Source organism: Euleptes europaea, chromosome 2 (assembly GCF_029931775.1).
Source record: "Euleptes europaea isolate rEulEur1 chromosome 2, rEulEur1.hap1, whole genome shotgun sequence".
NCBI lineage: Eukaryota > Metazoa > Chordata > Lepidosauria > Squamata > Sphaerodactylidae > Euleptes > Euleptes europaea.
In genome coordinates, this window is record NC_079313.1 from 138877280 (window position 1) to 138903350 (window position 26071).

A 26071-nucleotide genomic window follows, 5' to 3' on the forward strand; every position below is an offset into this window, starting at 1 on the left:
GTTGGGAGAGCAGCTCTAAGCAAAAATACAGCACCAACCGTGCATTGCTATTTTATCAGTGCTAGCCTCAAAGTACAGAATTTAGTTCATCTTGCGGTAGCCAAGCAAACCAGAGCAATTGTTTGCAAGGGATTACGGGCCGTGTTACAAAAATGGGAGCCCCCCTCGGACTCTTGAGAGAGTCGAAATCTTTATTTTGAAAAGATGCACAAAGGGCCAGGAATATCACCCATAGGCCACCACACAAAGATACAAAGCGCCAGAATTGTACAGCGATGGGAAAGGACAGCTAGATTTGAGTCCAGGAGCACCTTAGAGACCAATCAGATTTTCGGGGTGTGAGCTTTCGAGAGTCCAAGCTCCCTTCATCAGATGGGACAGAAAGCCTCTCGAACGAAATCATGCTCTTCTTGCATAGAAAACAATCCTCCTTCCTCTCACCCAGGACTGGTTTTTACAAGCAGTCGCACCAAGAGGTAAAGCTTTTGCTGGATTATAACCATTTCAGGCTACAGTTGACACAGGGTTGCATCCCCAAATGCTTCCCCCACACGAAACAAGGGACTGGACCATCTTCTGTGCAAGGAACTGCTCTGAAGAGTTTGGGGCTTTTCAATTTAGAAAAAAAGAGGACTAAGGGGGGAAATTGCATGGATTTATAAGTTATACATAAGGTGGCAAAAGGAAACTTTTTCTTCCTCTCCTATAATGCTAGAACTTGGGGAGAGAGTTCAGAAAAACTGGCTTCTGCCATTGCAAACTCTGCTCCTCCAGATAATGTGTTCATCTTTTCTGGAGGCATCTCCAATCTAACTCCAGTCTCAGTCTCCCGACAGACTTTGCAGATCCTCAGGACTTTCCTCTCTGCTATTTGAGAATGCAGCACTACTAGAATGTGAGCAAATTACACTGAACTTGCCCCAATGAGCTGAGAGACAGTGGGAAATCAAAGTAACATTAAGCATAGGATAGACACAGACTCTTCTTTCTGGCAAAGGCCTTCTGCTCTGCTTCCTGCTCCCAAGTGTATTCGGCGGCGGCCCCTACCTCTCATACACACAGTGCAAGGGAGCCCTGCGGAAAGGTCACAAAGGAAAGGGTTAGATCCTGGCTTCCATAAATGGAAAAGGTTAGATCCTTGGCTTCCATAAAGCGAAACGGTTAGGTCCTTAGCTTCCATAAAGGATCATGGTGAGGCATGTTGTGGCGCTTTTGGGATTTTGCCAGGTGCTGGAGGAGGTTTCAAGAGGTGAATGCAAGGAAAAGTGCCAGATGAGACATTTCCAAGCCCAAGACTACTTCCTGTGCCCATTTTCCTGGAACTGGGACACACTATGCACGGTAGACCTTTATGCCTCTACATAGCAACCCCGGACTTCCTTGGAGATCTCCCATCCAAATACTAACCATGGCTGACCCTGCTTTGCTTCCGAGATCTGAGGAAATCAGGCCAGCCTGGGCTATCCAGGTCAGGGCGAGAGAGGTTCAGAGGTGATTTGCCATTGCCTGCCTCTTCATGGAGACCCTGGACTTCCTTGGTGATCTCCCATCCAAGTACTAACCAGGGCTGACCCTGCTTAGCTTCTGAGATCCAATGAGATCAGGCTATCCCAAACAATACTGGAGCATAAGGATGTCTCGTGTCTTTTACATGGGCTCAGGAAAATCAGTTTTAGAAAGAAAATGCCCAGTCATGGCGGTCAAGTTCACCAGGCCCTAATGTGGAAGCCTATAGAATATAACCAACTAGCAGAGCTAAAAAAACAACAACAAAACCCACAAAATGTAGCCATGTGCTATTCTGTCCATAAAATGCAAACACGAAGCCTCAATTTGCCTTGGGGCTGTGTAGGGAAGGGAAAGGTGGTTTAACCCTTCTATCGCCACATGGGGGTCTTCCACATGGGGACAAGACTTCATAGTTTCCCTGTTGAACACATACTGAATCAGACCCTTGGTCCATCAAAGTCTGACTTGCAGTTGCTTTCCAGGGACTCAGGCAGAGGCCTTTCACATCACCTACTTGCCTAGTCCCTTTAGCTGGAGATGCTGGGGATTGAACCTGGGACCTTATGCATGCCAAGCAGATGCTCTTCCATTGAGCCACAGCCCCTCCCCACACAGCCCCTGTTGTTGGTGTGCAGCCACAACGGAGCTTCCACATAGCAGGTTTCCCTGCAGTTCCCCTGAACTGATCCCCTGAGAGTGGGTACTACTACCAGGTCAACAGGGCTTCTGCAATATAAAAAACAAAAACAAATCAGCTCTAAGACACCACTACATCAATGTGCCATTGCAGCAATAGGTGTAGCAGGTTTTCTGAATCCCCAGCTTTCATTTTTTTAAAAAGTAAGTCTCTGGCCTCTTCCCTTGCAAAGATATGCCTCTTTCTTTACATCTCTGCAAGGCAAAGAGATGGAGATTTACGTTTTTAAATGAAAGCTGAGAATTCAATGAACCTGCTTCACCTGTTGTTATAATGGTATATCGATATAATGATGTTTTTAAAGAACATGTCTTTCCTCCTTTTAAATGCAAGTCCCAAAGCAGGGATCCCAGTTTTGTACCATGAAAGTGAATAGAGGTTGAAGGGTTAAGTACCCTCTTCCTCCAGTTCACGATATTGCTGCAAGATTTCATCAAAGACCTTACCTGCAAAATCAAAAACTTTGGGTAATCCACTTTAATGTTCAACAGAGAAGGCACGGGGAGCCCAGCATTCAGGCAATCTGAAACAAGCCGAGAGGATTAGTTCAGACATCTGTCCCACGGCAGGGTTCAAGTCGTGGCTTAAGCCTGCGTTTGCCCACGATGATGCCAGGCAAGTAAAGGGGCAGAATAGGGTTGCCAAGCAGCCGGTGAGGGCTGGGAATCCCCCATCCCCTGGCCCCATTACCTGCTGCTGCTTTGAAGTGGCAATGGGAAAAAATTAGGCTTCATCTACTTATAGGAAGTTCTTACCACAGAGTTTCTGGCAATTCCTAGAGCTACCCTTCTCAATTTCAGGTAGCCAACCAGGTGCCTCTAGGAAAGCCTCAAGCAAGACAACTGCAGCAGCATTATCCTGCCTGTGCTCCACAGCACCTAACATAATAGGCATGCTCCTCTGATCCTGGTCAGAATAAGTGTGCATCATGACTAGTATCTATTTTGACTAGTAGCCATGAATAGCCTTCTCCTCCATGAACATGTCTGCTCCCCTCTTAAAGCCTTCCAAGTTGGCAGCCATCACCACATCTTGGGGCAGGGAGTTCCACAATTTAGCATTAGAATGAAACATGCTTTGGCTGGTTTCTTCCTACTTCCTCATATGTCTTTGGGCCCCCGTGCCTTGCTTGTAGTTTTTCCAGGGCCTATAGTTGGCAACAGGATGCTGGTGTGGATGGACCACTGATCTGACCCAGCAGGGCACTTCAGAGGTGCAGGTTGATGTAACGGCTCACTCGGTGGATTGCAGCTGAACACATTAATGGTTTCTAATGGAAACCTCTGTGCAGAAGCATGGGACTGAAACTGTACCATGAGGAAGAGGGAGGGGTTGGTAAAATAAACTCAGGAAAAGGCTGTTGGTCAAGATACAATGCCGATTGGTGTTGGCCGCAGGTGGCAGCTAACTGGTCTTACCATTGATGCGCGGCACGAATGTCTCCACTAGAAGAAGATGAATCCACCTTGTAAGACTGGAAACCTGCAAGGTGGAGAAGCGGTGATCAGTCATGCATCAGCAGAAGATGCGTGCTGTGTGTGAACTTCATACTGAACAATGCCACTAATGGCCAAGGCGAGGCCTTTAAGGGTCTTATATCTTAGAATTTTAGTCTTCTTTTTAGATGTATGTTGTTTTTAATGTCGTAATCTACCCACCAATCTCTCTTATGTACAGAAAAGCACTTACAGAAATGTGTCCGATGTCTGTGGAAATCACAAGCAGGTCAACTCTGTGGGGAGAGGTAAATAGGTAAGAGCTGAGCTATCAGAAGATCCTTTGTTACACACAAGTGTCTGTCTCAAAACTAACCAGAGGCAGCTTCTAAGTAGAGCCTGTGCAGGGGTCCCCATTGTGGAGCCCATGGGCCCCACAGTGCCTGCTGACATCTTTCCTGGTGCTTCTCAAGTGTTTTTAGGATGTGGCCGATTCCAAGAGGGACTTTTGCACAGCAGGACTTGCGATTGGCCATAGGACATTTGGTTGGCTGTGCAGATGTTTGAAAACATTTTTTAAAAGTTATTTTTTCTATTTAATGCATTTATACCCAACCTTTCTCCCTAGTGGGGACCTCAAGTGGCTTACATTATTCTCCCCTCCTCCCTTTCACACTCACAACAATCTTGTGAGGTGGGTTAGGCTGAGAGAGTGCGACTGGCCCATGAGAGCTTCCATGGCCCAAATGAGGATTTGAACCTGGGTCTCCCAGATACTACTCTGACATGCTTAACCACTGGCCACCACCACACAAGTATCATCACTTTGTGACTGAAGGTAAGCTAAACTTTACCATGCTTTTCTAAGGAGGTGGGGGTGATCCCTTCAGGACCCCATACAATCGGACCCCCTGTCCCAAACTTTACCAAACTTTGGTCTTTGTGCAAGGAGAGGCCCTGGGAGCTACGCTGTGAATTCGGTGACTCTACCTTGAAAAATACCGCCTCCCCAGAGCGCCTTTAAAAAAATTCCATATAAACTATAATGGACCTGCATTTTTTCGGAAAAACTGGAAATAAAGCTGAAATGCCCATTGACTGGTATGGGCATTCGGCTTATTCCAGGTTTACTGAAAAAAATTGGGCCCAATAAACCCAAACCCGAAATTTACTGATTTTTTTGGGGGGGGGCACACCCCTAGACCAGAGAGCACTCCATTGGAGCAACAGGACAAGGAGAGCCTGTTGATGCTGATTCCAGTTAAGGTTGCCAACTCTGGGTTGGGAAATTCCTGGAGATTTGGGGGTGGATCCTGGAGAGCAAGGTTTTTGGGAAGGGGAGGGATCTCTGTGGGGTATAATGCCATAAAGTCCACCCCACAAAACTGCTATTTCCTCCAGGGGATGCGATTTCTGCAGTCTGGAGATCAGCTGTAATTCTGGGGCATCTCCAGGCCCCACCTAGAAACTGGCAACCCTTTGTTTGGTCCATATTCTGGCCCTGGCCTACTGGAAGTGTTTGTGACCCTCTGCTTTGCTTCCCCTTCAAAGGCTCTCTGAAAGTGACTACTCACGCAGCAATAAATAAGATACCTGATCAGAGTTGTGTGGAAGATCAGTCTGGAGTCGTGGACGGACATCTCAACACTCAGTTTGAGGTTCTGAAAGCAAAACAGCAAGAGTAAAATCTCAGGGGTGAGCAGCTGAGAAGGACCCACCTGCTTCCGTTCCCTGCCATTCTCCTAGGGTTGCCAACCTTCAGGTGGGGCCTGGAGATCATCTAGAATTCCAGACAATCAATTCCCCTGGAGAAAATAGCTCCTCTGGAGGGTGGGCTCTATGTAGGGTTGCCAACATCTATGTACTAGCTGGAGATCTCCTGCTATTACAACTGATCTCCAGCCGATAGAGATCGGTTCACCTGGAGAAAATGGGCGCTTTGACAATTGGACTCTATGGCAGTGAAGTCTCTCCCCTCCCCAAACCCCATCCTCCTCAGGTTCCACCTGGCAACCCTACATTGTACCCTGCTGAGGTTTCCTCCCTCCCTAAATCTCAGCCTCCTCAGGCTCTACCCCCAGATCTCCAGGAATTTCTCAACTTGGAGATGTCAACCCTACATTTTCCAGTCGGGTCCAGCAAGTGAGGGAGCCGGCCCTCAATGCCAAGACTTACCGCCTTGAGGACGAAGAGGTCGGTGATGGTCCCGAGGGGGTCCTTGGCAGCCACCGCGATCTCGAGGGCCAGCTGGAGGTGGGCGCTGCTGGACTGCAGGACCATCGCTGCGGGTTCGACCACATTGAGCAGAATTCTCAGAGGAGACTTATCGGGGCACCTGGGACACTGCAAGAGGGGGGGCACGGAAGGGGTTAAAACGCTTAGGGCTGTTTAGCTTGGAAAGAAGGCGGCTGAGAGGAGACATGACAGAGGTCTATAAAATTGTGCATGGTACAGGGAGAGTGGACAGGGAGAAACTTTTCTCCCTCTCTCATAATACCAGAAGGCGGGGTCATCTGCTGAAGCTGGAGGGTGGAGAGATTCAAAGCAGATAAAAGGAAGTATTTCTTCACACAACACATAGTTAAATGGTGGGACTCCCTGCCCCAGGATGTGTTGATGGCTGCCAGCTTGGAAGGCTTTAAGAGGGGAGTGGACATGTTCATGGTGGAGAGAGCTATCCGTGTCTACTAGTCAAAATGGATACTAGTCATGATGCATACCTATTCTCTCCAGGATCAGAGGAGCATGCCTATTATATTGGATACTGTGGAACACAGGCAGGATAATGCTGCTCCAGTCATCTTGCTTCTGGGCTTCCTAGAGGCACCTGTTTGGCCACTGTGTGAACAGACTGCTGGACTTGATGGGCCTTGGTCGATCCAGCAGGGCTCTTCTTATGTTCTTATGGTGCATCCCTATTCTCTCCAGGATCAGAAGAGCATGCCTATTGTATGAGGTGTTATGGAACACAGGCAGGATAATGCTGCTGCAGCCGTCTTGTTTGGGGGCTTCCTAAAGGCACCTGGTTGGCCACTGTGTGAACAGACTGCTGGACGTGATGGGCCTGGGTCTGATCCAGCAGGGCCTTTCTTATGTTCTTATATGAATAGGGCTATCCATGGCTAATAGTAGTCAAACTGGATACTAGTCATGATGCATACCTATTCTCTCCAGGACCAGAGGAGCAGGCCTATTATGTTAGGTGCTGTGGAACACAGGCAGGACAGTGCTGCTGCAGTCAACGTCTTTTTTGTGGGCTTCCTAGAGGCACCTGGTTGGCCACTGTGTGAACAGACTGCTGGTCGTGTTGGACCCTGGTCTGATCCAGCAAGGCCTTTCTGAAGTTCTTAAGTGATGCTTGGATTGCGCTGGGCCTCCAGGCAGAGCGTCACACAGGGCCGGCATCAGCCTACTGTGAAGTGGGGCAGCTGCTGTTGGCCAGAATTTCTGGTGGGCCCCACTGCTGCTCACCCCCACCCACATATCTCTCCTGCCACCTGTCTGTACCCATACTCCCAACCACCTCAATGATTCTGGAGGTTATGTGGGTGGCGCACAGTGGAGGCACTCCTGGTAGCAATGGCAGCTGCATACGCTGTCCAGCACTGTCGGGGAAAGGGCGTGCAGTTGGTGCAAACAATTGAGCGTGGACTGTGGAGTGCTTGCAAGAAAGAGAAGGACATATGAGCGGGTGGGGGCATGCAGGTTTGGGGGTGAAATGAGGGCATGAGGGGAGCCTCTGGTGGTAGGCAGATGGGGTCCCCTCATCAATGCCTACCCTTGCCCCCTGCCAAAACCTTAAACTGGCCCTGGGTGAGGGAACCCTGATTCTCAGCCCAATTAACCGAAACCGTCAAGGACCTCTGCTTACCTTTTGATGAGAAAGAAGAAGGGCCACGGCATTTATGAGCTGCATGGAACCAGAGAACTGTCGGCAGGAAGCAAGGTTGTGGGGGGAGAAAATGGCAGATCCGGTTGTTAAATCTGATCTGTTCAAATTTTTTACATCCCCCTTTACTAAAATTCAAAGCAGCTGACTCCCCAACAAAAGAAACCAAGGATATCTCGAACAACGGATGCAAATTAAAGAATAGCAACAAAATCACAAAACTGTAGCGTGATGAAGCCAGAACATAAATCACAGCATCATTTAATTCATATTTTAAAGTCAAATGAACAAAGAAAAAAGTAACCAAAAGCACAAAACCAAGCTATTTCAGAGATATAGGGTCATAGTTGAGAAGACCCTGTCAACGAGGAAGTCCAGAGTTGCTACCCAGAGGCAGGCAACGGCAAACCACCTCTGTTTCTCTCTTGCCTTGAAAACCCTTCAGCGTTGCCTTAAGTAGGGTTGCCAGCTCCAGGTTGGGAAATACCTGGAGATTTTGGGGGTGGAGCCTGAGGAAGGTGAGGTTTGGGGAGGGGACTTCAATGGGGTATAATGCCTTAGAGTCCACCTTCCAAAGCAGCCATTTTCTCCAGGCGAACTGATCTCTGCCACCTGGAAATCAGTGGAAATCGGCAGCCACCACCTGGAGATAGGTAACCCTAGCCATAAGTCAGCTGCGACTTCATGGCACTTTCTACCTACTACTACTCCCATCCAAGAACTAACCTGGGCTGACCGTTTTTAGCATCTGACGAGATCAGGCTAGCCTGGAACATCCAGGTCAGGGCAGATGAACAGAGGTGGTTTGCCATTGCCTGCCTCTGTGTAGCAACCCAGGACTTCCTTGGTGGTCTCCCATCCAAATACTTAACCAGGCCCACCCTGATTAGCTTCTGAGATCTGACAAGATCGGGCTAGCCGGGGCCATCCAAGCCAGGGCTGTCATAGACCAGACCTCCACCAAACTCACCACTTGTGGCCTGGTAATGAACTCCTGAGGCGCAACCCGGATCACCACAGGGAGCATGGCATTAATAGCATCCTGGGTGAACAGCATGCAGAGATCGTTGCCCTTCAGGGAAGGGAAAGCGATAGGGTGATCACTCGCAGGAATGGAGAGGAATCGTCCAGCAGTTCGTATCCAGATCTGTAAAGAGAGATAGTGGAGGATTGGAAAGAATAGAATCATAGAATCATAGAGTTGGAAGGGGCCGTAGAGGCCATCTAGTCCAATCCCCTGCTCAATGCAGGATCAGCCAAGAGCATCCCTGACAAGTGTCCAGCCTCTGCTTAAAGACTGCCAGAGAGCAACCTCAGGAGTGGCTCAAATTTCGCTGATAACACTGACCATATTTAGAGAGTCTGCTGAATTACAACTAATAACGAAGCTCAACACAATGCATTCTCCTGGACTGAATAGGGACCTGAGATTCATGTCTCACTACCAATGCTGATTTCTCCACGTCTACTACCCCTCTGCATATCACACCTGATCCAATCATGCCTGCTAATGTCATTTACCTGGTATTGACATTTACATGCTATTGCCATTGGGTGTGTGAATTCACTCTTCTCTACTTAAGGATAGATGGACTCACATTCTAGCTGTATCTGAAGAAGTGAGCTGTGAGTCAGGAAAGCTCATAGCCTGCCAGAAATTTTGCTAGTCTTTAAGGTGCGACTGGACTCTTGCTCTTTTCTACTGACCATAGTTACTTTAACAGAACACTTTTTTTCACACTGTCTGAAGTGAGCCACTGCATAGGCTGCCTCTATTTTTTTAATTTGTTTTTAATTAATGAAATTTTCCAAACGGAAGACCATCATCAAGACAAAGATAACAAAAAACCCCTATTAAAATACAAACATAGAAAAAAATGACAAACCCCGCACAAATGCATAAAGTTGAATCAAATTATTGACAGAGGGCTTAGTATTTAACACATTTTCCAATTTATCTTACAGTCACAAATAAGAGAGAAATTCATTAATGGCACTAGGGATTAAAAAATAATTCTTTATATATTTTGTACTTAATTCATTTTCCATAACCTGAAGAAGGGCTTAGATAGATGTTGGATAACTTTCTGATTCATGTATGAAATAAAATCATGCCAAATTTCATAGAAATCTGATATTTTAGCTTTACCTTTGACTATTCTCAGTTGATGTGTCAATTTTTCTGCCATGGCTATTTGTCATAGTTCTGAATACCAAGAATGTAATGTTAAGAGTTTTGCGGTTTCCCAACATTTTGCTATTACCCTATGGTAGGATTGCAAGATCTGAGCAAGGCTGTCAAAGACAGGACATTTTGGAGGACTTTCATTCATAGGGACGCCATGAGTCAGAAGCGACTTGACGGCACTTAACACACACACACACAGGTTTGCCAACCTCCAGGTACTACCCAAAGACACACAGAATATTCTGTGTGTCTTTGGGTTGAGTGTGTTTGTACACAGAAGTGTCTATTTTGATATAACCTCCAGGTACTAGCTGGAGATCTCCTGCTATTACAACTGATCTCCAGCCGATAAATGGAAAAAATGGCCACTTTGGCAATTGGACTCTATGGCATTGAAGTCCCTCCCCTCCCCAAACCCTGCCCTCCTTAGGCTCCACCCCAAAAACTTCCCGCTGGTAGCGAATAGGGATCTGGCAACCATACCCCATGGGCTGCCATCAGCATAAACACAATTACCTCCCCTGGATGCTGATTTTCCATTTTATTCCCCCCAGATTAACAGAGCCAATGCTGCTGTAGCATGAATGATCTGAGGTGTCATATTTGCCATTTCTATCAATATTTTCCCCAAAACTGGGACACTACAGTGCATGACATGACCACCACATGTGGATATACATGCCTTGCTGGTTGCAGTTTCTCCAACATTTTGTATTATTTGTATTACTTATTCTTGCAAGACACACCGGAGTAATATACCATCGACGTAGTAATTTTAGAGAATTCTCCCTCAGGACTGTTGATATAGTTTCCCTTGTTTGAGTCATCCACAATTTATTACATATATTTTGTTCAATTTTTATCCCAATAATGTCTTCCCATATTGTTTTCAGTCAATTAAATGAGAGTATATTTTGGAAATTAATCCTTTTGCGCTATTCATTTGTTCCAGTAGGATATGTTCAAATTTCATCATCTTTCTGGTCATACTTTGCTTTACTGTAGGATTCTTGAGACCGCCTCTTAAAAACTGGTTGGTGACAAAGTTATGGAGTCAAACACACGGCTTACGTTTAATTTCACGGCAAAGGAGATGGGCGTTAACTGTGGCAGTGCGGCCAGCTGATACTGGAGCGATGTTGCTGAGCGGATTGAGACCAACACTGAAAACACAAAATTAGACATCTCATTACAGCATCACAAAATTACACACACACACTCCCACCCATTCTGGGATGCTGTCAAAAAATCAGGCCGTCTCAATAATTGTGACTTTCACAGGTTTGGGATTCTCTCAGGGTTCAGGAAGCAGACAAGGAGGAGGAGGAGAAGAGTTGGTTTTTATATGCTGACTTTCTTTGCCACTTAAGGGAGACTCAAGGGAGGTAGGTGGGGCTGAGAGAACTCTAACAGAACTGTGACTAGACCAAGGTCACCCAGCTGGCTTCATGTGCAGGAGTGGGGAAACAAACCCAGTTCACCAGATTAGCCTCCGCCGCTCATGTGGAGGAGTGGGGAATCAAACCCGGTTCTCCAGATCAGAGTCCACTGCTCCAAACCACCGCTCTTAACCCCTACACTTATTTCATTTTGCATTTGGAAACCAGCTTTATAGCGTGTTTATAGATTTATTTTTTAGGGCTGTATTAATTTTTAGCTTGCAACGTCAGGATATTTCATCGGGCTATCTTGTGCACCACTTCGGGGAAGCGGCCGCTGAAAAGTGGGTTTGAAATCTTGCACAAAAACACACACTGGAGAACCCGTCCTGATAAATTGCACACACGAATTCCAGCAGGGTAGCCATGTTAGTCTATCATCATGGAAGCTTGCTGGGGGACCTTAGGCCAGTCAAGCACTCTCAGCCAAACCTACCTCGCAGGGTTCTTGTGAAGATAAAATGAAGGACAGGTGACCAATGCTTTGGGCCAGTCACCCACTCTCAGCCTAAGCTACTTGTGAAGACAGGAGACCAATGGAAGCTGCGTTGGGTCTCAATTGGGGAGAAAGGGAGGATATAAATGAAGAAAAATAAACCTGAGCCTGGTGGCACCTTTAGAGGCTAACAAGTTTTTTTTTTCTAGCATAAGCTTTCAGCCAGAATGATGTAGTGGTTAAGAGCGGTGGTTTAGAGTGGTGGGGTCTGATCTGGAGAACCGGGTTTGATTCCCCACTCCTCCACTTGAGCGGCGGAGGTTAATCTGGTGAACTGGATTTCTTTCCCCACTCCTCCACATGAAGCCAGCTGGGGGACCTTGAGCTAGTCTCATTCTCTCAGCCCCACGTACCTCACAGGGTGTCTGTTGTGGGGAGGGGAAGGGAAGGTGATTGTAAGCCAGTTTGATTCTCCCTTAAGTGGTAGAGAAAGTCGGCATATAAAAACCAACTCTTCTTCTTCTTCATGGACCCTGAAGGCTGCAGCTCATGCGCGAACATAAAAATGTGTAAATTCTGATGGCGCCCCAAGATAGCCCAAAGGCCATTTCACCTGTTTGTGGGCTTCCTAGAGGCAGCTAGTTGGCCACTATAGGAACAGAATATCAGACCAGATGGGGCTTTGGCCTGATCCCGCAGGGCTCTCCTTATGTTCACATTCCTTGAGCAGCAAATTGAGTTGTCAACACGTACAAAGGAATCAAGGGATGGCACCGACTGCTTCCCTGTTGAGTGTTTTTAATGTGATGGAGCCCATGTTTACTGTATTCCCACATTACAGTTTCAGGTGCACACCCAGTATGTCTTAAGCATAGACATAAAAATATCCTCCATGTTTTCTTTGGCTTTTTATGCAGGGACGTTTCCCCGTGGTCACCCCCACCGACTGCTTCAGGGCTTCCTTTTGATTATGCATGCCTTTCCCACCCATCAGAGGTCGCCTCACACTTTCTGTGCATTTTGCCTGTGTTTTCCAGATGCTGTTTTACCCAGAATCTGGAAAGTGCTGGCAAAACGCATGGGGAGGGTGAGGTGACCTCTGATAAGTGGAAAAGGCATGCATAATGAAAAGGAAGCCCTGCAGCAGTCGGTGGGGGTGGCCGCAGGAAAACATCACATGAACACATGAAGCTGCCTTATGCTGAATCAGACCCTTGGTTCATCACAGTCAGTATTGTCTACTCAGACCGGCAGCAGCTCTCTGGGGTCTCAGGCAGAGGTATTTCACATCACCTGCTTGCCTAGTCCTTTTAACTGGAGATGCCGGGGATTGAACCTGGGACCTTCTGCAGGCCAAGCAGAGGTTCTACTACTGAGCCATGGCCCTTCCCCATGTCGCTGCATAACAGGCCTTTCTGTCCTAGTGATGGGTGAACTAACATTCCCCCGATCACCCTTTCCCCTAATTCAAGCTTTTCTGCCACACATTTAAAAAATCACCCTTTTTTTTCCCCTGAGGAGGAGATACCCATCAAAGGGTCAAAGATAAAGATGAAAGGAGCTGGCTTGGGAATCAGTCCAAGAAACTCACCATTTGCTGTATACAGAAAATCAAATAATGCCACGTTGCCAACTAGTTTCACTGCTTGGCAAAGCTGAAATGCAAACCAGACATGTTAATGTGCTCAGAACCCAAATTTTCCACCCATGAGCATCATGTCTACTGTCTCCCAACAGGAGACCAGAACGTTCAAGGCATATCAAGTATGACTCTACCCCTTCCCCAGGCTTCTGAATGCTGGGGCCAAAGCAACCCCAGGACTGCCTGGCCTATGCACATGAACTTCATATAAAGCTCGATTGCATTGTAGACATTAAGCATTTGCAGTATTGGGGTAAATTTGCAAATGCATCATTATACTGGTAAAATCCTACATGAACTCACTGGCTGGGTGTTCGAATTAGGGTTGCCAGCTCCAGGTTGGGAAATACCTGGAGATTTTTGGGGTGGAGTCTGAGGAGGGCGGGGTTTGGGGTGGGGAGGGACTTCAATGCCATAGAGTCCAATAGTGGCCATTTTCTCCAGGTGAACTGATCTTTATCGGCTGGAGATCAGTTGTAACAGCAAAAGATCTCCCAGCAACTACCTGGAAGTTGGCAAACCTAGTTCGAATCAAGCATCTCTGTGACAGGCTTCCAAGGTGCCCCATGATCCTGAGTTCTTCATATGGTTCAGTAAGTGTGCCTCAACAGCTATTCCTCTTCTCTGCCTTGGCAGCTATTCCTCTTTTTATGAGACCCTTGTAATATGCTCAAAAACAGAGGTCACACCTCCAGCATCACAGGAATTTAGCACTGTAAGAAAAGGGCAAATAAATTGTTCCAGCATTCCTGCCTGTCTCTCTTCACCCTCTAATGTTTTTTGCAATGCATTGTTATTTGGAAAGATACCAGCTGGCCTTTTTTTACAGATAAAGGTCATGGTGAGCCCAGCCCTTTGTAATATGAGAGCTAGCTGGGAAGGGGGTGCGAATCCTCCCCTCATTTGCTGTCTTGCAATAGGGTGTGTGAATCCTACCCGCATTTTCAGCAGTGGGGCTGTCTTGCAATAGGGAGGGTTTGGGAAGCTAAATTGATCTCAAAGGGAGACTGACGGCCCAAGGTGACCTGTAGGGGATATGGTACAATGATGCCCATGTACCTCCCAGTGTACGCAAGGAGGATTTTTGAATTAGGACTTGGGAACTTCAAGCCCCCAGCTCCAGGGTTAGAACTGAAGAGAAGAAGCACTTTCACACAGGCTGAATAAGGCACTTCCAATCTACTTTCAATGCACTTTAATGATCATTCAAAAGGAGCTTTGACTCTTGAAAGTTAATATACCTCAAAAACTTTGTTGGACTTTAAGGTGCTGCTGGATTCAAACATTGTTGGTCTTTCAGGTTCTACTAGACATGAATTTTGTTTTGCTACTACAGCCTACCGTAGCTACCCACTTTAAACAATCCAGGGAAAGAACTATTTGGCCTGTTGTGGAAGACGTGTTCTACCACAATGGGCCATTTCTTTTGGGGGTGACAGAGCAGGCAAAAGGCTGATTCCAGAGTGGGAGTCACAGATGTGGGAACTGAGGGCAACACATGAGTCAACACATGATTTTGTGATTGTTTGCAAGTTGGGTCTGGGATCTCCACCCTGTACGGAGCTTGGTTTCATGGAAATCAACCTTAATGGCACATTAGTGAATTCTTCCATTTGTCTTTCCAGAATATACTGTCAATCAATTTCACTGGTGCCTGCAATTTCTATTAGTTTGGGGGAAGGAGAAAAAGTTCTGTCTGTCTACTTTCTCCAACTCATGCATATTTTTATAAACCTCTATCATGCCCTCCTTTAGTTGTCTCTTTTATAAACTGAACAGTCCCAGACTCTTCAGCCTTTCCTTTTCTGCCCTGGCCCCTGCCTGGTGGAATAGCCTCTCCAGTGAGACCAAGGCCCTGCAGGATCATAAAGAGTTCTGCAGGGGCCTGCAAGACGGAGCTGCTCCGCCAAGCTTACGATTCAGGCCAGTCACGGTTCTTTCTCTATAAACGCTGGCCTCCCCAACTCTCCCCTGCCGATTCCCCCGTTTACTACCTTGTGGGGGCTTCCCATCTGTTCACCCTGCTATAACTCTATATTACAATTTAGGGGGCGCCATCGGACTTTTTGTATCATTTAGGGATTTTTATAGGGCTGTTTTAATTGCAGTTTAAAATGTTTTATTCTATTTTATTACGTTGAAATGTTTTGTGAGCCCCTCTAAGCCTAGCCATTGGCTGGGGAGAGCGGGGTATAAGTTAAATAAAATAAATAAACAAACAAACAAATAATCCTCTTGGTTGCCCTCTTCTGTATTTTTACCAGCCCTGCGATGTCCTTTTCGAGATATGGTGACCAGAACTGCTCACAGTATCCCAAATGAGGCCGCACCGTAGATCTCTACACAGGCATTATAGAATCATAGAGTTGGAAGGGACCACCAGGGTCATCTAGTCCACCCTCCAGCACAATGCAGGAAATTCACAACTACCCCCCACACACCCCCAGTGTCCCCTACTCCATGTGCAGAACATGGCGAAGCAACCTTCCAGGATCCCTGGCCAATCTAGCCAGGAGGAAAATTGCTTCCTGACCCCAAAGTGGCAATCGTCATTACCCTGAGCATGTAAGAAGGGGCCACGAGAGTCAAACACTGATGCAACCCTTCCTGCCCTCCCTCTCATGATCTGCCTACGGTCATATAATATTGACTGTTTTATTTTCAGCCCCTTTCCTAATAATCCCCAGCATGAAGTTTGCCCTTTTCTCCCTTGTTTATATTTCTTGTGAGCTGTGTGTTGTGTATGTATATAGTTAGGGGATAAGCAGGAGAACGTTGGAGCTTGAGTCTTGGGCGAAGGCTCCAAAGCCCTGCTCACGCGATTGGCCAAAGCCAGCGCGCGCCATTGGCCCTAAGCCGGCATGCGCCATTGGTACCCCGGGATTGTTTTACCCCTATCACGGATCAGGGGGGGAGTGGCCGCGGGCGGCCAGAGGAGCATATAAGCAGGGCCTTTTCTACTGTGTTCTCTAGTTCTGTTCTGTACTGCAATAAACGCGTTGTGTTGGAACTCCGTCTCCACCTCGTGTGTCCTCCCCACGCGGACTTAACAGTGGTGACGAAGGCTGGTAGGCAGCCCGGCTCTGATACCGAAATCATTCTAGCTGAAATCGCCTCGCTTTCCGTGACCTTACAGTGACCGGTAGGCAGTCCGGTTTGCCTTGCTGAAATCCTACGACACACCAAGAGACGCAACACCTCACTCCGATGGCCACCCGAGGCTCACTGGAACCGTTCGACTCCGCCAGCCCAAGCGAGTGGGACAGCTACGCCAACCGGGTGACATGCTTCATGGACACCAACGACGTCACAGACGTCAGCAAGAAGCGCTTGCTGTTCCTCAGCATGTGCGGCCCGCGGACCTTCCAGCTCGCCAGTCCCTGCTGGCCCCCGTTAAAGTGCTCGAGAGAGCACTACCGGCCATCTTGACTGCGCTGGGCAACCACTTCTTGCTCCAGCCAACTCACCTTGCTCGTCGCCTATGGGACCAGGAGCCCAGCGAGTCGGCAACCGACTACCTAGCAGAACTATGCCATATGGCCCAGTTCTGTGAATTCCTGGACCTCAATGGCTCCCTGCTAGACCAGTTCGTCTTCGGCCTGAGGAACGAGAAGGTGCGTTGTTGCCTCATCGCCCACAAGGAAGTCTCCCTCACATTGGCTGTTGAGGAAGCCACCTCTGCAGAGGCCTCCTCCAGAGCTGACTGCTTGGGCCACCGCGCTACTCAGCCACCTCCTCCTGCTCCCGTCCATTATGAAAGAGCCAGCGACAGGGACAGCGAGGCTGAGACCCACAAAATGGCCATCCTGGAGCTGGTCTCGAGTGCACAATGGGAGACCCCGATAGTCATGCCGCTGAAGCCCAATGGCGACGTCCGGATCTGTGCGGACTATAAGTGAACCATAAACAAGGCCCTGCAGAGCCATGCGTACCCGGTGCCCATGGTAAGCCACCTCCTGGCCTCCCTCGTGGGTGGCCGGGTGTTCGCCAAGCTCGGCCTGGCACAGGCGTACCAGCAGCTGCCGGTAGATGCCGAATCTGCGGATGCCCAGACCATTGTCACACACCGAGGTGCCTTCAGAGTCAAATGCCTGCAGTTCGGGGTCAGCACCGCGCCCGGCATTTTTCAAAACTTAATGGAAGATCTCCTGAAGGGCCTTCCGGGCGTCGTTCCCTACTTCGACGACATCCTGGTCGCAGCCGGCTCTGATGGGGAGCTCCTAGACCGCGTCCGGGGGGTTCTCCGCAGGTTCTGTGTCGCTGGACTCACCGTTAAGCGCGAGAAGTGTCAGCTCGGCCTTCCCCAGGTAGAGTTCCTGGGCTACCTAATCGACCCTGGCTAAGGTCGCAGCTATCCATAAGGCCCCCCCAAGCCCCCCCCCACCCCAGTGCAAGCAGGAGCTCCAGGTGTTTTTGGGACTATTGAACTTTTACCATGCCTTCCTGCCCAACAAGGCGTCGGTAGCCGAGCCCCTCCACCGCCTGCTCGACAAGGCCGCTCCGTGGTCTTGGGCCGCAGCCCACCAACGGGCCTTCGAGGCCACCAAGGGTCTCCTTTCTGAATCCAGCCTGCTTGTCCACTTCGATGAGCAGCTGCCAGTGGTACTAACGTGCGATGCCTCGCCCTATGGCATCGGCGCGGTCCTTAGCCACCGGTTGCCTGATGGGAGGGAGGCCCCGATAGCATTCTACTCCCGGACCCTATCGCCGGAGGAGCACAACTATGCCAGATAGACCGGGAGGCCCTCGCCGTTGTAGCCAGTGTTAAAAAGTTTCATGACCACGTCTACAGCCGGCCCTTCGAGATCGTCACCGATCACAAGCCGCTCCTGGGCCTCTTCCTCCTGGATCGACAGAAGCCTCAGATCCTATCACCCCGAGTGCCCCACTGGTCCATCTTCCTGAGTGCGTACAACTTTCGCCTCACGCATCGTCCCGGGAAGTCAATCGGCCATGCGGATGCCCTCAGCTGCCTGCCGCTGGAGGACTCCGACCCTGATCCCGACCCTTCCCCAGCGTTCAGCGTGATGCTCATCAAGACCCTGCCAGAACCGCCCCTGCACGCCTCTGACGTCGCCGCCCACACCGCGAAGGATCGCACCCTTGCCCGTGTCCTTAACTGGGTGGGGAAGGGGTGGCCTGCAGCTCGTCCAGGGGAGGAGTTCAAGCCGTTTGCAACCCGGAACTATGGCACGGGCCCGGCCTCGATCCCAGCCACAGTCCAGGAAGCAACTGGCCCAGTCTCCTTCCGGGTCGCCACCCCGGATGGGCGAGTCTTGCAGCGACACATTGACCAGCTGCGCCGCAGCCCAGCCAACTTGCCGGGCCACGCCGCTGCTCCAGAAACCACGGCGGACCCCAACACCGCAGACTCCGCGCCTGCCACAACGGAATCTGCCGCGTCCGACTGGCCACTACCAACCGACGAGGCCGCATCGCCCGGAGACGGAGCAGAGGCCGACCTCACCACTGAGCTACATGACAGCCCCACAGCTGCCGAGCAACCGGAAGCCCCTGTTCGAGCACCACGCCACTCACAGTGCACAAGATCGCGGCCGAGCTATCTTAAGGACTATGTTTGTTTGTGTGTTGTCAGGGCTTAGGGGGGAGGGTGTTGTGTATATATATAGTTAGGGGATAAGCAGGAGAACGTTGGAGCTTGAATCTTGGGCGAAGGCTCCAAAGCCCTGCTCACGCGATTGGCCAAAGCCAGCGCGCGCCATTGGCCCTAAGCCGGCACGCGCCATTGGTACCCCGGGGTTGTTTTCCCCCTATCATGGATCAGGGGGGAGTGGCCGTGGGCGGCCAGAGGAGCATATAAGCAGGGCTGTTTCTACTGTGTTCTCTAGTTCTGTTCTGTACTGCAATAAACGCGTTGAGTTGGAACTCCGTCTCGACATCGTGTGTCCTCCCCACGCGGACTTAACACTGTGAGTTAGCCCGGACTCACCGCACTGGGCAGGGTGGCTCTGAGGATCTCCTGCACCAGGGGCCTCACTTGTGTCTTCATCAAGCTGAAAAAACAAGGAAAGGGAAATTAAACGAAAGAAAGATGGAAAAACTCCCAGCAATCACCTTGTTAATGCAAGAGGGATGGCAATGAAAGGGGATTTGGGAACCATATGAGGGTGTATTGTAATCAGCCACTGAGCCACTGTAGAGATCAGTTCACCTGGAGAAAATGGCTGCTTTGGAAGGGGGACTCAATACCCCATTGAAGTTCCTCCCCTCCCCAAACCCCACCCTCCTCAGGCTGCACCCCCCAAATCGCCAAGTATTTCCCAACCCAGAGCTAGTAACCCTAAGGAGTAGCTCCAGGCAAGCATGCCAGGCACACAAAAACATGAAGCTGCTTTCTACTGAATCAGACCCTTGGCCCATCAAGGAGTCTTGTCTACTCAGACTAGCAGCAGCTCTCCAGGAGCTCAAGGAACGGTCTTCCACATCACCTACTACCTGGTCCTTTCAAGTGGAGCTGCCGGGGATTGAACCAGGGGCCTTCTGCATGCCAAGCAGATGCTCTGCCGCTGAGACACAGCTGTCACCCTCATTGTTTGTCCAATTCCAAACCCTGCTAATCCCTGGTGCCAGTATTACACTTCCAGGACTGTAACAATATCCTGATTTGAGGGCTTTGTGCATGGAGAAGCCCAAATAGCACCTCCAGGCAGTGGGGCTAGAAAGGGTTTCAATTTGTTTTGTCCATTTTGGGACCGGGTTTGGGAGTTCAAGCCAAGCACATACTCATGAGTTAGAATTACAACGACTGGGGGAATTCATTGGCGCCACTTACTACGACGGGCAGATGATTTGTGCAACGGTGAACCCCGTTTCACACGTCTCGTACTTGAGGTGGACGATGCCCGCTGAATAGTTCTGAAACTGGGCACTGGCCACAAAGTGCACGTCTATGATGGTGTCGATCCTTTCAAAGAGGTGGCCGAAGTAGCTAAACAAAATAAAAAAGAGAGCATTAAACTGAAATCTCGGCCTCTCCTTAGCCCCAACTCACGAGAACATCCCTACCACCACCCAAAATATTGTGCTTCTTGACAGAAAGTGATCTTAATTGCGAAAAGAGAGCTTTCCACCAGCAGAAGACTTCAGTGTCTTTGCATTTTGGTTGTTTGTTTTTAAACTGTCTCCCAATTAAATAGCTTTTATTCTTCTTTGGATTACTGAAAATAAAAACCACAGGGTTTCAACAAAAATAGTCCTCAGAGAACATTGAAGGATGACCCAGTGGTGACTTGAAACTTGTTGGGAATGAAGGACTTTGCACTTTCTCTTAGCCTCAGACTCCAGAGGGGGATGGCAGAGAAGCACAGTGGTAGACAGGTCAGGACCCGTGCATCTCTTCCTTTCTGCTACTCTCATACTGCCCTTTTGAATCTTCCTTCCTTCCAGCTAACACCTTCCTTCCTTCCTTCCTTCCTTCCTTCCTTCCTTCCTTCCTTCCTTCCTTCCTTCCTTCCTTCCTTCCCCCCCTCTTTCTCTCCCCTCTTTCTCTCTCCCCCCCATCTTGCAACCATGAGGACATCCCTTATGCATCTAGATACATCCTAGTATAGCTATTCAGATTAGAATGCTATCTCTACTCTATCCTATCTTGAATGGAAGACGAAGACGACGACAAAGACGAAGAAGAGTAGTTAGTTTTTATATGCCAACTTTCTCTACAATTTAAGGGAGACTCAGACCGGCTTACGGTCACCTTCCCCTCCCCACAACAGACACCCTGTGAGGTAGGTGGGACTGAGAGAGCTGTGACTAGCCCAAGGTCACCCAGCTGGCTTCATGGGGAGGAGCGGGGAAACAAATCCAGTTCACCAGATTAGCCTCCACCATTCATGTGGAGGAGTGGGGAATCAAACCCTTTCCACCGCTCCAAACCACTGCTCTTAACCACCACACCACTCTGCATTCGAGTCCAGTAGTATCTTAGAGACCAATACAATTTTCAGGCTATGAGCTTTCGAGAGCCAAAGCTCCCTTCGCCAGATACTGATGTCAATTTTCTTTATCAGATTCTGAGTGCTTTGACTCTCGAAAACATATACCCCGAAAATCTTGTTGGTCTCTAAGGGGTCTCTAGCTTTTCTACTGTAGACCAACATGGCTACCTTCTGAAACTATCCTGAACTGAGTTCCTTTAAACCAGTGGTTCCCAACCTTTTTTTGACCAGGGACCACTAGGACTTTTTTGTTCGGTGCAGGGACCCCAAGGTTCAAAATAAACATTCTGAGAATTTGAAAATAAACTTTAATCATAACTGTTAGTTAAACATTAAACTTAGAATAATATTTGAATATATATTTTTATAATAGAGAACTTTTAATTGAAAATATTAATTTATTATGGGTTTATAACTTTGTTTCGCGGACCTTAATTTAGTTCTCGCGGACCCCTGGGGGTCCATGGACCCCTGGTTGGGAACCAGTGCTTTAAACAGAGGACTCATATGTCTTTACTACAGGCTCTGTGTGAATTCTACTTCTTTGGCAATAACCCAATGCAAATTCTGCTGTGCTGTATGCCCTCTGCTCAATATATCCTACCGGTCTTTTGAGCCACATTTTGTGGCCTTCCTCCAGCTCAACAATAAAGAACCACGTTCAACAAAAGAAGGAAGGTTTCGGACTTGGCTGAGTACCATGGCAGGACACAAGCCAGTGATTATTTACGGTTGATTATAAAGCACAGTCAGTTTACATCAAAGATTAAGACAAGCATTCTGTTCTGTGCTGAATGAGGATCAGCCCACCACTGTTTTCTTTCAATTCCTCCCTGCAATATCCACAGGGGGAAAAGATTTCATTTGGGGGAAGATCTGGAAATGTGCAGGACTCACTATTGAGCACTGAGGTGCAGCCTGACTTTGAGATGGAATCGTGTCGTCGCATTTGTCTTCAGCTCCACGTAGACGTCGGGAAGGAAGACCTTCACGATGTGCAACCTGCAGGTGGAAAATCAAGGAGGCAGTCAGAACAGAGCTGCCCACAGAGGGCCGGGCAGGCTCCTCTTCACAGGGGAAGCTTGATTCGAATCCAGGAGCCTCTTAGAGGCCAACAAGATTTTCGCGGTACGACCTTTCAATAGTCAAAGCTTTGACGCTCAAAAGTTCGTACTGCGAAAATGTTCTTAGCCTCTCAGGTGCCGCTGGACTCAAATCTAGCTCTCCTAGTGCAGTCCAACACAGGTGCTCTCTGAAACTATCTTTACCAGAAATTAACCTGGGACAAAGTCAAGGGAGGTCATTTATTTATGGGTACTTTCACTCAACATCGCCCCCCCCCCCGTCTGTCTTGGTTGTTCCTTGGCGTTATGCATGAGTTTTCCATCCATTAGAGATGACCTCACTGCCAGCCCTCACAAATCCCAGACCTTCCCGTTCCTCTGTTAACCCGACCCTACCATCTTCTCTGAGCAAAGACCGGGTGAAATCCCCGTGCATAAGGCAAAGTGGGGGCACACAAGCTTGGTTTTGCTCACAGCCAATTACAAAGCAGCATGTCCAGAGGCGGGGATTGAAATGCTTCCTGCTCCCTGGGAGCTCATTCTGAGCAGAAGAAAATCTTTTTAAAACCAAAGCTTGGATTTCTCCTCCCCCTCTCAACTTTTAAATGTTGTTGTTCTTAAAATGCTTTTTTATGTGGCATTGGTTTTTTTTTTTTGAGGGGGGGTTCTCTCACAGTAAGCACTGCGAAGTAAGCCAATTGCAAAGCAGCATTTAAAGGGCCGGGGACTTGATTTGAGCTTGGAGGCTGCTGGTGCATGGATTCCCGACAGGAAAGTGTGGGTCCAGCGAGCAACGAACCTCGGGTAAAACTCCCATGCATAAATGACCAGAAAGAACTCTTGCATTTCAAAGCCGTGCATGCCCACCTGCTTAACTGCCTAGAGCAGGCACTAGATCTGCTGGCAATTGGACGACGGCCCCCTCTCTGTCCTAAAGACAGGCAAGGTCTGCGTGGCATGAAAATCCCCATAAAGGTCACCCAGGGACAAAGAGCAGAACCCTGCTTGCCCTAGGAACTGCCACCCTCCCAAGCAGGGACGCCAACGCAGATGTCCTCTTTGGACCAACCGTCAAGGCACTGACATTACTCTGTGCAGTGATCCTGAAGCGGGACTGGCAAGAAAGAGGAGATTAGCCTTTGTAGACTCACTTCAGCCTCGTATTTGCCCTTTTCACAATGTCAAGGAAGCGGAGATCAAAGGCGGCTCAGCCTTAGGAGACGTGGCTGTGTACACAGGGCCTAAAAGTCAGCCTTTCTTTCCAGCAGGATACCTGCCAAGATCTTGGTGTACTGTGGGTCAGATTCACCTGTTCCCTTGCCTTGGAGTGAGGCAACAGCAGCCCTGTTTTTTTAAGCTGTGGCTCCTGGACCTCTGGGGAAGGGTGGCCATGGCCGGCTCTCCAACGGGCTTGTTGGAAGACACGTCAGAACTAACAATGAGAAATGCTCCACGTATTCTCTGCAGCAAGGAGTGGCGCACGATGAATTAAAACTCAGCTCTATCTATTTTCTGAGGCAGCTGTCCTGAATGTGTGAGGTGATAAAGGGAGATTTTTTGGGGGTGGGGGTAGATATTTCCCCCCCTCCCTGTGTCATCACACTAGAGGCCTGGCTCATCTAGTTGTTTGCTTCACAGATGGCAGAATTCACATTGGCCTTTGGCAGAGATGGTTTGCAAAGAATAAGAACAGTTGGTTTTTATATGCCGACTTTCTCTACCGCTTAAGGCAGAATCAAACCAGCTTACAATCGCCTTCCCTCCCCCTCCCCACAACAGACACCCTGTGAGGTAGGTGGGGCTGAGAGAGCTGTGACTAGCCCAAGGTCACCCAGCTGGCTTCATGTGTAGGAGTGGGGGAAACACCCCAGTTCACCAGATTAGCCTCCGCCGCTCATATGGAGGAGTGGGGAATCAAACCCGGTTCTCCAGATCAGACTCCACCGCTCTTAACCACTACACCAGGGGTCTCAAAACTGCGGCTCCAGAGCCGCATGCGGCTCTTTGGCCCGTTGAGTGCGGCTCTCCGAACTTGGTTTGGAGCCCCTGCTCTTGCGCCCGCTCGCGCCGGCAGCTGGGCTGCAGAGCCGGCGCGCCTGAGAGAGCGAGCGGGCGCGCTGTCTCTCCTCTCCCCCACCGTGGAGAATGGCCGGGTCCCCCTTTCCCTTGTCCTCAATGGTTGAGAGGCTAAAGCCTCCCCTCCCCTCTAGCCGCGCGATTGCTGGGTGGGCGGCTCAGCGGTTCCTGCCCCCCCGCCTATCAGCTGTTGGGCGGGGCGGGCTTCTGGCCTCCAGCTGAGTCCCATTGGGAGGCCATGTCTACCCACTGGCTTTCTTGGTGGTAGACCTGGACTCCGAGGAGGGGAAAAAGTCCCCCTTCAGAGGCCAGGTCTACCAATTGGCTTCTATGGGCCTCCGGAGGCCAGGTCTACTGCCAAGAAAGCCAGTGGGTAGACCTGGCCTCCCAATGGGACTCAGCCGGAGGCCAGGTCCACCAATAGGCTTTTATGGCAGTAGACCAGGCCTCCAGACAAGGACTCCGGACGGGGAGGGGGAAATGGCAGGTACTTACAATTTAATTTTTATCAATAAATAAGATCACTATTAAGTATGATATCAAGTTTTATTCAGTGTACCTATAGTTTAATTAAGACTTAAAATTTTAATTAAAGTTTATTAAGTTAATAAACAGTGTACCTACCTATATAGTTTAAGTTTAAGAAATTTGGCTCTCAAAAGAAATCTCAATCGTTGTACTGTTGATATTTGGCTCTTTTGACTAATGAGTTTGCTGACCCCTGCACTACACCATGCTAGAGGGGTAGATAAATTCAGAGTGGGGGGGGGATCTAGGAGGCATAATGGACAGTGGCACTTCCATGCTCTGAATACCAGTCATTGGGGGAGGGGCAAGAGGCAAAGATGGCTGCCTTCATGGTTGCTGGTAGGCTTCCTGGATGCACATGGCTGGCCTCTGGGGAATACCATGCCGAATGAGAGGAGCTGTTTTCTGTTCCCTTATTTATTTATGTGCTTATTTATTTTATTTGACTTCATTTCCACGCCGCCTTTATCCCCAGTGGGAACACAGGTCAGATGACAACATTCTCTCCTCCATTTAGGATCCTAGTCTGACACTCTAACCACTACACCACACTGGATCACTGTGCTATAAGTTGGTACAGGAGAGCAGAATCCACGTCCCTAAAACCTGTCAATCAAGGCATCCCTGTTCTGGGCTGACGGCTTCCCCTTTAGAAGAAGAAGAAAAAGAGCTGGCTTTTATATGCCGACTTTCTCTACCACTTAAGGAAGAATCAAATTGGCTTACAATCACCTTCCCTTCCTCTCCCCACAACAGACACCCTGTAAGGTAGATGGGTCGGAGAGAGCTGTGACTAGCCCAAGGTCACCCAGCTGGCTTCATGTGGAGGAGTAGGGAAACAAGTCCAGTTCACCAGATTAGCCTCCGCCACTCACGTGGAGGAGTGGGGAATCAAACCCGGTTCTCCAGATCAGACTCCACTGCTCCAGACCACCACTCTTAACTACTACACCTCACTGGCTGGCTTACATAAGCTCCGTGTATTCAGTACAGTCACGCTGAACTGTAGAAGAAATGATGCTTTAATTGTGAAACCTTTCAAAAACAGGATCCCAGCTGATAGCCATTATGCACCCGGGGAGGTCAGTAATGTTCAGGGTTGCCAACGTCCAGGTGAGGCCTGGAGACCTCCTGGAATTACAACTGATCGCCAGATGACAGTAGTCAGCTCCCCTGGGCCACATGACTGCTTCGGAGGGAGGACTCTGTACC

General features: G+C 49.1%; 1 protein-coding gene across 1 annotated transcript; it reads right to left on the reverse strand.

Annotated features, from left to right (window-relative positions):
* Positions 1-1050: 1050 nt before the first annotated feature.
* LOC130473419 (BPI fold-containing family B member 4-like) lies at positions 1051-25190 on the reverse strand. The gene is made up of 14 exons (XM_056844939.1): positions 25147-25190; positions 22089-22193; positions 20030-20185; positions 19187-19250; positions 13186-13249; positions 10791-10882; positions 8502-8678; positions 7514-7570; positions 5818-5985; positions 5236-5303; positions 3896-3938; positions 3625-3688; positions 2653-2729; positions 1051-1074 (listed from the first exon to the last, which is right to left on the reverse strand). Exons 1-14 carry the CDS (start codon positions 25188-25190, stop codon positions 1051-1053), a joined length of 1203 nt encoding a protein of 400 aa, XP_056700917.1.
* Between the last annotated feature and the right edge of the window lie 881 nt (positions 25191-26071).

Bases quoted from the DNA above. Each gene is read 5' to 3' on its own strand.
- LOC130473419 (XM_056844939.1), bottom strand. From the start codon at position 25,190: ATGAAGGCAGCCATCTTTGCCTCTTGCCCCTCCCCCAATGACTG. The intron at 5,986-7,513 runs GTAAGCAGAGGT...CCCCTCTTGCAG, and splicing joins TTCTTCTTTCTCATCAAAAG to TGTCCCAGGTGCCCCGATAA. The intron at 2,730-3,624 runs GTAAGACCAGTT...GGCTTGTTTCAG, and splicing joins ATTCGTGCCGCGCATCAATG to ATTGCCTGAATGCTGGGCTC.